This window comes from Diceros bicornis, chromosome 10 (genome assembly GCF_020826845.1).
Source record: "Diceros bicornis minor isolate mBicDic1 chromosome 10, mDicBic1.mat.cur, whole genome shotgun sequence".
In the NCBI taxonomy this organism is placed as follows: Eukaryota; Metazoa; Chordata; class Mammalia; order Perissodactyla; family Rhinocerotidae; genus Diceros; species Diceros bicornis.
The window spans coordinates 44,608,114-44,623,715 of NC_080749.1; the positions used below are offsets into that span (position 1 = coordinate 44,608,114).

General features: G+C 34.0%; 1 protein-coding gene across 1 annotated transcript in view; it reads right to left on the reverse strand.

Annotated features, from left to right (window-relative positions):
* Nucleotides 1-15,602, reverse strand: part of IFIH1 (interferon induced with helicase C domain 1) — a 55,524-nt gene that overhangs the window by 22,873 nt on the left and 17,049 nt on the right. The window contains exons 4-5 of the mRNA XM_058549103.1: nucleotides 7,806-7,910; nucleotides 1,777-1,997 (exon numbers count right to left, since the gene is read on the reverse strand). Coding sequence (XP_058405086.1) covers nucleotides 1,777-1,997; nucleotides 7,806-7,910 — 326 coding nt within the window. The remainder of the gene's footprint in view (nucleotides 1-1,776; nucleotides 1,998-7,805; nucleotides 7,911-15,602) is intronic.

A 15,602-nucleotide genomic window follows, 5' to 3' on the forward strand; every position in this document is an offset into this window, starting at 1 on the left:
CAAAGAATGGATCAAGCTGTCTTCTTAGAAGGGAGACCTCCTTTATATTAGAAGTTTCTCAGCAGAGGTGAGAGAACCACTCTGCAATGGACGAAAGCTGGATCCTGAGGGCCTCTTTTCAACTGTAATATACTATGATGCTGTGACCTGATAGGGAAAGTAAAAGAAGCAGACGAATAAAAAATAACTCCCAGGTTTTGAGGCTACATGCTTTGGAGGAAGTGATAAAGAGACAGAGATAAATAGGGAAGGAGAGCCCTCTGGGAGGTGATGAGGCTGAGTTTGAGGATATAGCAGAATATTCAAACGGTATTAAGAATGTCAGCTTAAGTGGTTTTGAATTCAGTTAACTTTGTTCTTTTTATGGACCTGACACTTAAGACGCTGTTCACTGGTGAGGGAATTCCATTTCCTTCATTGTGAAGGTGATGAGAAAGGAGTGGGAGAAGAAACTAATATTTACTGAGTCATTCCTAGATTAGATAGATTATCTGGTTTAAACTTCAGAACAACTATATTAGATAGAATTATTTTGTTCATTTTACAGATGAGGAAACTAAAGTGAGAGACATTAGTAATTTGTCCAAAGTCAAATTACTGGTAGGTAGAAATAGTAATCAAAGCTAGATTTGTTTTATTCCAAAAGATAATATCTTTAATAAAGGGAACATATGACAGGCTATAGACAAATAAATTCTAATCATATGACCATTATTACAAAAGAAATAATAGTGGGCATACGAGTATAAAGGAGAGGACTTCAGACTCAGTAGACACATACAAAATGCATGTGGGAATACATGATGGAAATCATTCAGATCACGGATTGTGAGCACATTTCTTTAGTACTGAAAAGCAGGTTGCAACTAAAAGTTTAGCATCATAGAAACCCACAAAATATAAGAAAGGTGTGTAATCTATTACTATATTTTCTGTAAAGGAATAGATGAGAATCTAGTTACCATAAGTAAAGGAAAAACGATTGTTTCTGGTGATAGAAAAGCATATTCAATTTTACTCCATAAAATGGTAAAGATTAATATCTCCAATTTACAAATTTATAAATTAATAAACTCTCATTTATCTTAATAAAGCTCAAATAACCATATTTTCTTTTACAGTGAAGGAGACACATACTTGTTTATGAAGATTGGCCTTCAAATACCCCAAGGCATGAATTATTAAAGAAAAATCATAGTTGCATTTAATGTAACTAATATATATATCTTTATGATATATATACTGATATATGTAATCCTGAAAGTTAGTTATCTATTTTTCTATTTAACTAGATATAGATCAGTCAAATATTTACTTAATCTTCTCTTTATCTTCAAATCAAATTACACATATTCTGGACAAAGAGTACTTGCCACCTTTGACCAAAGGTCAATGGTTAAAGAGACTCTAAATGACAATATTTGACCCTTGATTCCAGTAATATTTTGAAATAATTTATCTTTACATGCCATGATAACTTAAATTAGTACCAGTTAACCTTAAAGAATATCTGAGTAAATATACTCTTTATACGTAAGTTACAGCTATTTGATTTAATGTTCTGGTCTTACGGAAAATTTTGTTTTAAAGGCTAATAACTTAGATATTACATATAACTGGAAAAGCAAAGATTTAAAATAAAATAAATTACTTATTTTGATATTACTCCTAATTAAACTAAATCTGTGTGATCCATTGTTCCAAATGTCATTATACAAATGCTTCAGAATAATAAAACAAAAATAAACAATGTTATATTATGTGCATTTTGAATACCTTATTGACAAGGACTATAACTTTTCCAGGTTGGGATGCTTTTTCCTTCTTGTCCAAGTGATCCTTGGCAATGTAAACAGCCACTCTGGTTTTCCCACTCCCTGTAGGGAGGCATATAATGACATTCTTCCCCTCCAAGGCTGGTTGGGCAACTTCCATTTGGTAAGGCCTGAGCTGCAGTTCTGGCTCAGGGGATGCTCTTTCTGCCACATTCTCTTCATCTGAAGGAAGTTAAAAGGAAGAAAAATAAGGGAATGGACAACAACATAACTAAGGCTAGAAAGCCTGAAACTCTACATAGGCCTCTTGTGGTTTAAATTCCTTTTCATGTGTGGTCCAAACCAATCCATTTTCTATTTTCTGCACCAAATGGGTGTCAGCTCTCCGTTTGCATTTGCAGGATACAACCCAGGTGGTCTATCATGGAAGCGGCCTGGGGCATGGGGGTGCAGAGGGAGTGAATTAATAGGATAGAAGACTGAGAGGGGGCAACATGAGGGAGACTTCACAGAGTGGGCAAAGCCAAAAGGAGATCACAGAAATGGCTGTGGTGCAGGATTGGCAGTTAATGGTTCTTAATACATCAGACATTCCATTCCTTTATTGAGCCATTATGCCCTACTTGTTTCTCTTTGCCCTACCTCCTACATGTCAAGAGGAACTGGGAAAGGAAGAATCATTAGTCCTCCTTGATCTGTATTCTCTCTTACTTTTTATGGCAAAGATATTATAGATGATGCTACTTTCCTTCATTTGAAAAACTCTGTCAGACAAACAAATACCAAAAAGCATATCTGTCTGTCTGTCTGTCTATCTATCTATCTTTCTATCTATCTCAAACATCTAAAAATGACCCAAAAAAGTCTCATTTTTGCCATTTGAGGCAACCAGATTAACCAGAAGCAATATTTAGAGAGAGGGGAAAAACTCCTCCCATGCTAGCCTTTAATTGGCAGGTTTTCATTGAAAGATGAAAAACAATTTTGTTGGTTTAAACTGAATTGTGACTAATTTTGCCATTTAGTTGTGAATTGTGATCTTTATCACTTCCTTATATGTATATATCCACATATTCATATTTTCCTGAAACTCAAAGCACAATAGATTAAAAACATTTCCAATTAACATAGATTTCTATATTTAAAATAATACTGACAAAGTACTAACATACATTAATTTTATGAACATTAGAATAAAATCATTATAATATATCTTGTTTTAAATATATTTTGTTTAGAAGTGGCCATATTTATCTATATTAGCCCAGGGGAAAAGATCTAAAAATGTATAACTTATCATGTGGAATGCAGTAAAATAAATATTATAACAATTTAAAAGCCCATCTTATGCTTTATGTAACCACAAGAAAAAATGGAATGACAGCACTTATCAGTATTTCATTACACATGAAGTAAGTGTTCTTTCTCTTATCACTGATTGCAATACAACTAAACTATCTTATGCTTTATGTAACCACAAGAAAAAATGGAATGACAGCACTTATCAGTATTTCATTACACATGAAGTAAGTGTTCTTTCTCTCATCACTGATTGCAATAAAACTAAACTAACATAATCCCATTAACTTCAAAAAAGTTGCTGATGGTCCCATTTCAGCAACTGGATGATTCTATTTAACTGGGTTTTAACTTGTTGTGATAGTACTATCAGAACAGGTAGGAAAATTCACACCAAATATCACTTAGTAAGAGTCATCTACTAACCTGGCAGGAAATTTGCCTTCCATATGGATGACTAAACAGAGATGCAATACATTTAAGTTATCATTAGATCAGCTGCTGATTCATTTAATAAGATTTTCAGGAAAAACTCACTGAAGATCACCAGCACTTAAAAACATACATTTACAAGTTTTCTTTCCATGCTTGTTTTGAACTCTACAGCAATTATAATAATTCAGCTTCTATTTTATTTATGTAAGGTTCAAATTTATTTAAGAATATCGTTACTTCTCTCTTAACTGGCTTTTATAGATTATCAAAATCCTAATATTCCACCTATAAGCAACCCAAGTGCCTGTCGACTGATGAATGGATCAAGAGGATGTGGTATATATATACAATGGAATAATATTCAGCCATACAACAGACAAAATTGTCCCATTTGCAACAACATGGATGGACCTTGAGGGTATTATGTTAAGTGAAATAAGCCAGACAGATAAAGACAAACACTGTATGATTTCACTCACATGTGGAAGATAAACAAATACATGGACAAAGAGAACAGATTAGAGGTCACCAGAGGGGAAGGGGGTTGGGGGTGGGCATAAGGGGTAAAGGGGCACATATATATGGTGACTGACAAATAATAATGTACAACTGAAATTTAACAATATTATAAACAATTATGAAGCCAATAAAAAAATCCTACTATGCCACCTATATTAGGAGAATTTATCACCTAACTTTTCCAAAAGAGCCATAATAATTGCAAAGGAAGATGTATTTTAAATTGTGTTTAACACCAAGATCCAGGAATTTACTTTTGCTAAGTTGCTACTTGATCTAGGAAGTTTGTTAAAAGTTATTAGCAAATTCTCTTTATTTAACTTCACTCTAGGTACATTTTTCATAGATTTAAAAAATAAAAATAAGGTCCTGCTTTCCTCATAACAGTTGCATGTACTTTTTAAAATAATAATTTTCTTCTTCTGCTTTTCATGCTTACTGCTATATATCCTTGGGTAAAAGAAAAAAAATAAAAAGAGAAATTGAGAGGAATTTTTTAAGTCTCTTTCCCAGCAATCTAAAACTAAGTCAAATGAGTAAAACATCAATATCACTTATGCACATTACATAGTTATTGTATTAATAAATTTAAGAAGAGTTAGAATGTTGAAAGGGCCATTGTGTGCAAAATTTAATTCTAGAACCAAATTCATGATGTTTTACTGCTACTTAACTAGTTAAGTATCACTAATTCATTCTGCAATAACTAGTTACTGGGTGCCTATATGCCATGCACTCCCAAGAATTCATCCTTGTCCTCAAGGACTTCAGAGTCTAGGGCATTATATTGCTGCCACTAAAAATATCTGGCTATTAGATAGATAGCTAAATTATCTTCCATATTTTCAAGTCAAGTCTAGGAAACTTGATGGGTAGCCCCAAGTTTAAAAGAGAAGCACAGAGTGAATATGGAAAAAATTAAAGTTGGATTCATTGTGAGAACAGCATCCAAAGAAAAAGAACTGGGTGAGTGCTAAATATTCAGCCTGATTCTTGCCTTATCACATCCTCTGACATAGGGATGGAAGAATTTATCCACATAAGCAATGAGAAGAGAATTTTCTCTTCTCTGTCACCAGAAGGAGAGAACTGGGCTGGTGTCAATGAGCCAGGAGCCAATTTCCTTTATGAAAAAAAAATGTTTGGGTTTTGTTTGTTTGTTGTTTGTTTCTTTTTGGCTCTCTTTGAAAAGCTAAATCAATCAAATGCAGTAATGAAAATGATATTTAAAATATGCACAGGTTTTGAATAACATTGTGCTCTTCCTCTACAACAAATATTGATTAAAGACCTTAAAATTATACTGTATCATATAAATGGTCAAAAACTGAAATCAAATAGGGCTTAAATAATAACATTCTATTGGAACTACACCATGTGGCAAATTTCATTCTCACATTGATTTTGACAGCTGAGTTATTCTTGGAGAGAAAAGGTCTGTCACTGCATGTGTTTGAAAGCGACAAAGTATTCCTTTACCTATAGTATGTAATCACGAAAAAATACACCATTCCAGCTGGACAAATATTAATAGGTATTACCTCAAAATAGTAAGAAAATGCTTTCTACATATCAGGTCAATGTGTATTGCCAAGAATATTGCCACTTTGTGAGAAGCAGTATATCTCTCTGAAAATGAGAAACAGAAAAACAAAAAAGCCTTCCATGGTATAATCAGAATATTTAAACTATGCAAGTACCACTAAGTCTATTTTACAAAGGCGCAATACTTCCACAAAGGAACATAATGTTATGGTATTGGGTCATGTCCATGATCTTTATGGCTCATATGTAATCCTTGAAGGTGGACAAAGGACAAGTGGAATAAGGTCCCTTTCATGTCAACCTCAAAGGTTAAAATACAATCCCAAACACCGTAATGCTTTTCAGTGATTCAATACGTGTTTAACAATTCACAATTTATCTAAATGTTTTTTTGGTTTGATTTCTACTTCATCCTATATCATGTACCTGAGGGAAAGGAATTTCAGAATTTTATAATTTCAGAATTTTACTACTCACTATGCAAAGTAATTCTTTGTTCCTAAGCACTGACCCCATCTAGAACGTCAATGGGTGCCCTTTGAAACTGTGTTTGTCTTCAAATGTATTTGCCTTTGAACATGTATTTGCTCTTTAAAAGTAGGTTGCGTTTAGATTTATCACGTCTTTCATGTCACATTGAGGACTGAAAATCAGTAAATAGTTACATTTGCTAACAGCTCTAAATAGACAAAATGCCCTGCACATAGAGGATGTCCATTAAATATTTATTGAATGAATGAATATTATTGAAAAGCCCTTACTTAGACAAACAAAAATTAGGATGAGGTCCAGAAGCTTAAAGCAACCCATAAAAATGTTAAATATTAGCTAGAGTACATTTTGAGTTCTAGCATCAATAGCATTTAATAAAAATGTTAATGATTAAATTTAACAATTGTATAACAAGCATAGAAAAAATGAATACAATCCACAGAAATAAACACATGTCAAGAACTTAATAAACACTGACTAAATTAAACAGAAAATGAATTAACCCTTTTTAATTAAAATTAAAGTTATGACTGACATTTGGTGAATTAAGTTTCCTCAAACCAACTTGTTCTAAGGGATTTAGGAGCATTTTTGTGAAAAAAAGACATTTAAATAAAAGAGGTGGTACACTCCAATTTGGAAAGCTTTTAGGGCAGATGATCATCTTTATGTAAAATATTTTGCCCCTTTAGGCCTATCATAGATCTAAATTTCTCTAATTCTTCTGATGGTGCAGGATAACCTGAAGCACACAATATTTTTTAAGTGTTTTCTACAACTCAATCACAGAACAAATAAAGAAGAAAGTAATTTGTTTCTTAATTTGCCAGTTTTCTACTGCTTCTTAGCTGGCCATGTTGCAAACATATTTTTTTGTTTGTGATTCATTAATTTTAATTATGAAATATTTTAAACATACAGACAAATATAGAAAGGCGTATAACAGACATCCAAGGACCCATCACCCATTCTTAAAAGGTGTTAACATTTTAGCTTAGTAATAATAATGGAAATGCACATTCAAAGAACGGAAAGAAGAGATTTGAAATCAATCAGACCAACAAAAGTTAGGAAATCTGATAATACGAAGTACTGCTGAAATGTGGGGATTGGGAAGAGGTACTCTCATTTATTGCTGGTGGAATATTCAACTAATGTGAAGAGCAATGTGGAAACACCTAGTAAAGTTCTCATTTAGTGATGGAAATATTTTGCAAACTCTACTCCTATGTAAGAGATATTTCTCCATATTGGAACTCTTTTAACTATATGTGTAATTTCTAGTTATTCATTTTAAAAAGGACTTTTGTCATCTGCAGTTATCTGCAGAGTCACACTCATCTTATTGATAGCATTAATTTTTTATTTAAAATGTATTTTAATTAAGAAATGAGGGTTTGGAAATAAATGTACCAAATAGGATACAGAATTTAAAAGCAGTCAGATTAATTGAAATAGATCTCATAAATAAAATAGATGACATGATTCTATGGAATATGGCATATGCCAGACCAAAAAGATATGTACTGGATCAAAATTAGAGAGCTTGATTCTAAGACTTTTGTAAGTTGTACTTTTAAAGAAAAGTGAATGGCAAAGTTCCAAAACTACTTCAACTGTAGAAAAGAATTGCTTTAATTGCATAAATACATTAGGGAGGGTATGAACAGCCCCCATGCTTTCCACTATATGGTGTCTTATTTCACACTTTTTAAGGTTTACACAACAGTTAGGCAGTACCTGAATCACTTCCCATGGTGCCTGAATCACTGCCCATGTTGCTGTTATGTCCAAGACTTTCATCTAAGCAGCTGACACTTCCTTCTGCCAAACTTGTGTCTGATTCTGCAAAGGAAAACATTTTAAAATATTTTTAAAATATTTCTGAGAATAAACGTATTTTAACTGCACACCTCTACAGCACACAGTACATACAGTTCAATGCAAGTGGGGAAGGCACACCCAGACAATTATGAAGAAAAGGTAAGAGTTTCTGGCAAGCTACATTTAAAAACTCCACTATGGATGAGCAGCTGCCGGGTAGTGAACCAAATACACATACCTACTTAAAGTAGCATACGCCCAGTATGAGAGCTAATGCAAATTTGTAAGGATTTTGACTTTTGTCATCTCCCTATATGTAAATTTTGTCCAAAAAAAAGAAGATCGAGGCTTGATAATGTCATTTAAACAAAAAGCATAATATAGAAACCAATGAGTTAGTTGGTAGGGAATTAACAAAGCAAAAAAAAAAATAATAAAGTACATGGATTTACTGATTAGTTATGAAAATAGCAGTTCAGTGATAAACATAACTTAAAATCTCATAAAGAATTTGCTAAAAAAAAAAAATCATTAAAGTCTGGCATTGCAACTGTACTAGAAGCTTATGCGAGGTTGGAATTAATTTTTTTTCCTTATTATAATTAAATTAAGCTTCCATCAAAAAGTTACAGTTAATATGAGTGCCAAGGGCACACCTTTACTTGTAGTTTCCGATTTTCTGTTTTCAGTACTCAGTATCAATTCCTTTTGAAAATCTTTCCCTCAAGGGAAGACTTCTCTCCTTACAGTTTTTTTCCAAGGACTTATACAATCCCATCCTCAAGGATCAGAACTATTGCTAAACTGGTAAAAATAAATAAGGGATGGTTACAAATGTCAGCTTTGGAATCAGAAGGACTTGTGAAATTTGCTGTTAATGTTGCTCTGTGCCTAACTTCTTATTTAAAATGGGGCTGGTACAATTTATCTCATAGGATTTGATAATCATTAAGTAAAATGAGGCACAACAACCTCTTAGCACTTTAGCTTAATTGCTCGTGATTGCAAAATAAAATAAAATTCAAGTAGTTGGTGTATTACTAGGGCAAGAGTTTCATTTAACAATGTTCTTCTTACCATTAATAACATTTCATAATACTTATATTTTTTAGATAACTATTATTTCTTGCTAAAGCTGCCAAAGGCACTAAACAAGGTATATTAAAGTAGTCTTTATCTATTTAAAATTAGTCTGAGTGTCACACATTTAGGGCTGGAAATAGAAACGGGTGAAAAACAGACACACAGCATGTTATCAATAAAACTTCTCTGAAAAGAGACAATATACCACTCTTTAAAACTACAGCTATCTTCTCTTTCTTTAACTAGACATATTTTTTAAGTCAGGTATATTTAGGTATAATTTATATACCACAAAAATCACTCTTTTTAGGTGTATAGTTTGACAAGTTTGATGAACGTATACAGTTTTGTAAGCACCATCACAATCAAGATTTTTCCATCATACCAAAAGTCCTCCGAAGCCACTATTAGTCAACTTCCTCCTGCTTTCCCCTGGTACTCAATGATTTGGTTTCTGTTCCCATAGTTTTATCTTTTCCAGAATGTCATATAAATGGATTCCTGCAATATGTAGCCTGTATGTTTGCCTTCTTTAACTTAGCATAAGCTGTTTGAGATGCATCCATGTTATTATTTATATCAGAAATTTGTTCCTTTTTATGGCCGACTAGTATTCCCTTGAGTATCTGTGACATCTACGATATTTCCCTTCCAACTTGGATAAGCCTATGTGGCTTGAGAAATATAATGGAACTACAGCCAATGTCAATCAAATATGTAAGATATCTTTCTTAAAAGTTAAAAGAAAGCTGATAAGAAATTTGTAGAAAAATTCTCAATGGACATACATTCTGTTTAAGTATATTAGCACAACATAAATACACTAATGTGAAAATACTGTGCTTATCAGTTGTCATAGATTAGCTGTAAAACTCAGAGTTGAGGAATCCCTTATGATCACACAGGAAAACCTGCATAACTCACTGAGAGATTTTAAATATGGCACTTTGCAATTCCCAGAGGTAAGCCTTGTTAGAAGCTCAGTGGCGAGTGTGGGATAGAACTGTCAAGTAGAAGAGCGTTTTGGGCAGATGTACTGATGAAAGGAGAATATGATTCGTAAGGAAAAGGCAAGGTGTAAAATGAGATGGGGAAAATGTCATTGCAAGGATAATTCTAGATCTAGAAATACAGGCCAAGCTTTTTGAGGCAAAAAAGTAAATTTTGACATGCTTTTCATTTATTGTTCTAAATGTAGAATTGAGAACTGAAGATAATACCAAAAATACTAAAAAATACTAACAAGTATCTAAAATCTTACACTGTATCTCTAAGTTTCCCACTAAGTGGAATAAAAATGGAAATTATATTTGATTTTCATTTTATTTTCTAATCACTAGCAGTTAAGCCATAATCTTAAATCTACTTCATGCATATGTAAAGCCAAGATTTTTCCCAAGCTTTGTTCCAACATACATAAGGTTCAGGGAATTATTTAATGCAATGTGCACGAATAATTTATGAATATTAAAGAAAGTGGCTACCCAAAATAGGGCATTATTAATTAAATTTATTATCTGGATTATTTTGATCTAACAAATAAATATGCAATGTGTCAGAAAGACACTGAGCTCAGTGTTTTCACAGATATAATGTAAATTATATTTTAATCTGTCCACATCCTATGTGGTAAAGATCCATTATCATCTTAGTTTTATAAGTGAGAAACCAAGGCTCAGAGAGGTTAAATGGTTTATCCATATCACACAGCTAGAATGAGAAAGAGCTGGGAGTCTCCATTTTCTGAATCCAAGTCCAGTATTCCAGTGTTTTTTACTCAACAGCACACATGGCTGATGACCTGTGTGAAGCTTTGTAAACAGGCAATCCAGTATCCATAGTGTTAAGTGAAATGAAAGGTTTTTTTTAAGCATATAGACATATTCACAGTAATGTCAAATTTTCTATCAATCTTGAAACAGCTTATCTTTCCAAGAAAAAAAGTTGGAGAGATTGTTTTATTTTGCTAACATTTCTGATTTCATCAATAGACTTTCGTTTACTTTACATTTAAACATACACACTTACACTGAAACTTTTTTTCTGCACACAAAAGAGAAACAACGCTATCTTTGTTGGACAAAATTAATTGCAATAATTCTGCTAGAGATCGTTATGAAAATGAAAGTGAACATATAGAGGTCTATTTCTTTGTCATTTTATGGATATATAATTCTCCAATTTCTCAACACAAAAATAATTTTGTTTCCTAGGCAGCAAATCCTTACACATTTGATATATTGTTTTGATTTCATAGAAATAGAAATACTAAAGGAAATAACTTTAATAATAGAAGAAAATATATTGTCTCTCTCATACATTGAGAATGTCTTCCGTGAGATTTTCTTCCTGTGTTCACTTAAAAAAATCACGTTACACACACACACACACCAAAAAGCCAGATCAAGAAAGTGCTTATGTGATGCCAAAATTAAACCAACTTATTGAGTTTATAAGCCAAGAATTCCTGCAATTGGTCTTATAGGATTATCTTGCTTCATTCTTCGTACTTTTCACAGTGTGTCAAACCGGACTTATGTCCTAATGAATAAAGTCATGTGTCTATGATTTTAAAATAGATCAGATAGAATAGAGTCAGTTGGAGGCAGGGTGTCGCCGTGAAAAGAACATGTGCTATGGAGTCAAACAGATCAGTCTCCAGATCTGAGTTCAGCCACTGCCAATAAGTGACTTAACCTTTTAAACATTTTTTAATATGGGTTGTAGTTTCTACTTTCTCATTTATTGCAGGAATGATTCTGTTAGATCAAGGAAATAAATCTTGAAATGAAACAAGTCTTAAATGCTTGTGAGGTTGCTGCTTAAAGAAGCTTTGAATATTGGAGTTACATTACATAATAAGTTTAGTTAACTTTTATATAGGTGTTATTTCCTCTAGGGAAAATATCAAAGCTAGCTATGAAACAGATTAGAAAATGCTGGAAATTTCTAATTGTTGAAGAAAAGCAGTTATTCAAATCAAACCCTATTGGAATGAAGGAAAACGATACTCATCCAATCAAACGACAGAATTTTCTGTAATAATTTTGTAAACAACATGAAAAAAGAACAGCTTTGCTTACAGTGATAGTAAGTGTCCAAGACCAGTCCATAAGCCATGGAAAAAACTGCCTCCTTTTGCAATCACATCTTGAATATCTTACTAATAAGACAGAAATATTAACTGGAATCTGAGAAATTTCGTATTTAACATCTTATGGAACCTTAAATACTTTAAAATATTTTTAAACCATTTAGAAACCAAAAATATTGAAGTTAAAATTCAAATGAAAACCTCTCTATTGAAGGCCTTTTTAGATTTATTCCAATGGAAAGTGTGCCCTCTGCTGGAAAATGCTATTATAACAATTAGTTGAGAAGTACATTGTTTATTCACCCTAAGAGCTACGCTTTATCAGGTAAGATAGGACTTGGTTCTTACTTCTATTCCTGCCAGGTAGTATTCCTCCTACTTTCAGCCTAGATGCATTTCTCACTTCACAGAATATTTCTCCTTTCCTATCCCTTGCCTCAGGCGGTCAAACACTCTCTCTGTGGGAAACTGGTTTTGCATTACAGCAGGAAGCAGTGCACAGGGCCGGGCCTTGTGCCTATTGAGAAAGAAGAAGGGAACCAACGGATTCCATTTTCCTGAGAGGGAGCGCTTACAGGGTCTACAAATAGTCTACTTTCACTTGTCACGGTAATTTTATGTTTATTCTAGCTCTGATCTCGTGATGCATTTTAACTTCACCTCTTTAGCTATGCCCATCTTCCCTCTAGTTGCATAATCCCCACAGCCTGGAATATCAAAGATTACCCCTAAAACTTCAAACATGTGTGCAAGCATAGGCACATACATAAAGACTGCATAGGCTTCCTAAGCGTGCTTACTTTCTTACTACTAATAATACAAATTTACTTTTCTTCTGAAATAACTTAATCCTTTTTGAGAGGAAATAGATGACTTTTATTTTCAGCTCTATGTATATGGATTTGTGCGTGCGCATGCACACACACACGCTCACATTTTGGTCTGTCAGATTTTGTTCTCTGTGCCAGGGAACATGTGTTCCGGCAGAATGGAGACAAGCCACCTCCACCCACCTTGCATATTCTCTCCTGGATCCAAGCTTCTAGGAAATGAGTTCCCCAAAGAGAAAAATCTCTCCTAAAGCCACAGGCCCACATGGCTATCCATGGAGCTCCTCTGCTCCTGTTTATAGAATTCATACTGCTGAAATGTTGCAGCCAGAATTAAATTTGAATTGTGTGCCATGATGTTGGCTTAAATTGGAACATCTATGCCGTTTGGCCTTTGGACCTGGGTCTCATATAGAAAGATAGTTATTAAAGTCTAAGGTTGTAGGGATAACCCATACCCACTAGAATGACCCATTCATTCATTGCCAGTCAGTAACAGAGGCAAAGAGTCCTAGAGTGGAATGAGTTACGAGTGATAAGCCAGATGACCACATGGGAGGTAAGTGTTGGCAGTAACAAGGTTTAGGGATGACAAGACAGAAGAAGATGAATTGGAAGCCTCTTTGGCTGGTAGGCACACTTCAGGAAGAGCTATTCAAGTCAAGCAAACTTAAGCAGACCTGAGGAAAGTATAAGGAGCAATACATTTAAGGGTACCCTGGTGAATGTTCAACAGTCAGCTCTTTGGGGGAAAAAAGCCACAATTGAAAATCGTGCCAATTTTCATGGTGTAACTATTCCCACCCCGGCTGATTTCAAGTGCCCAGCGTGATGTCACCGAGGGGAGCTGGGAAGAGATGTGCACACTTGACTCTTGCAAGCCGCTCTGAGCCAGTTCCAGCACCCCAATGGATACCTTCCTCTAATGAAGGGCTTTCCTACAAACATTGTCTGAGATAATCACACATGCATTGTGCTAGTATTTCATAATTGTCCAAACAAGGAATGATAAATTTTTAAGAGCATTTTTTCACCTTAGGACAAGCATTTGTAAAGGTCATAGTTAGAGAAACCTATTAACTCTCATTGATCTTAGAAGACTTATCTCCTACCACCTTCCTCCACAAATAGTCCCCTTAGTCAAGCTGTACCTCTAAATCTTTGACAGAATTTTGCTGTGTTTATTATAACTTGATTGATTTTTATAGACTTTATTTTTCAGGGTAGTTTTAGGTTCACAGCAAAATTGAGCTGAAGGTACAGAGATTACCCACACAGCTCTTCCCCTCACACATGCATCGCCTCCCCCGTTATCCACATCCCCCAGCCTAAACTCTTTTGAACGTTCCTATACCTGCACTTTTGCTCGTGGTGTTCACGCAAGCAGAAATGCTGCCTGCCACTTCTGTTTACAAATCCAACAGAGGGCCTTCAAAGCTCAGACGAAATGTCTCATATTCTTCCTCTGGTAAGCTTTCTCTAAGTCTTCTTTCTTTCACAAGTCTTCTCTCTTCATTATTTAATACTTGCACTTTTGCTATAGATAGATTACTTTTTCTCTTTGAGGGCATGTAATGTATTTTCTTGAACTGGATTATAATTATAAACTCTTTGAGAGTGAGGACAAGACCTCAGTGCTTGATTCTCTCAATACAATAACATGACCTGACCACTCATTCTCTGATTTCTAGTCCTTATTCACATGCCAAAATAGAGAAGGTAAGGTCTAATAATCAAATTAAAATTAGAATCATTACCTTTGTTAAAACCCTGCTAAAAAAGCTTTAGGCTTGTAGCCATAAAAGAATGGCATGAAGACAAATCTAGCATATCTTAGCTGCATATCACGGAGATTTCTTTCCCCAAAATACCTATGTTCTCATTCCTGAGATATGAACAGTAACCCTCCTAGAACGACTGTGCAATTGTAGAACTATTATGCATATAACTGACCTAGTAGGTTTCAAATAAAATACAAACCTATATTATCCTTTAACAAACACCAATAGCAGCAGCAGCAGCAGCATCTCTCTCTCTCTCTTTCTCAGCTCAAATTAGTATTTGCCTTTTGGATTGCCTCAGTAGTATTTCTAGTTCCCAATAATTAACGTAACTAAATTTAGAAAAATACAGAAGTAAAAGAGAGCTATCTTCATTCAAACCAATCCTGTAATAGTATGGCTGATTCTCTCACAATATTATTGTACACTGCTGTATTAATTATTTTTCCCACTAAGGTCTCAAGTGCTATATGCTATTTACTTCTAGAGATTCTAAAAATCTCTAAATTTCTAGAGGTTACTGCTATAGAACATTATTTTGGTCCTCAAGTGCAAGGATAAATTTTGTAGCATTTTTACAGAAATTAGTATGGACCAAATCTAAGATTGGACTTTGGTCTATAAAAAGGCAAAACAAAACAACAACAACAAAAGTGCTATAACAGATTGGGCCAGGGAGAAGGAGGCTGTTTTATAAAGGTCAATGTTTAAACCCCTCCTACAGAACATGATCTATGCAAAATATATCCACAATATATTCCAAAGCATAATGTCACCGGATAAACCTAAGGAGTGGAACATATGGGGGAATATGAAAAAGAAGGTATTAAAGTCTGAAAACAAGCAGGTTGGTAAGCTCATTAGCTGGGGTGGAATTTTAAAATCTTCACGTGAACGAATATAAATCAAAATATACACATGCATT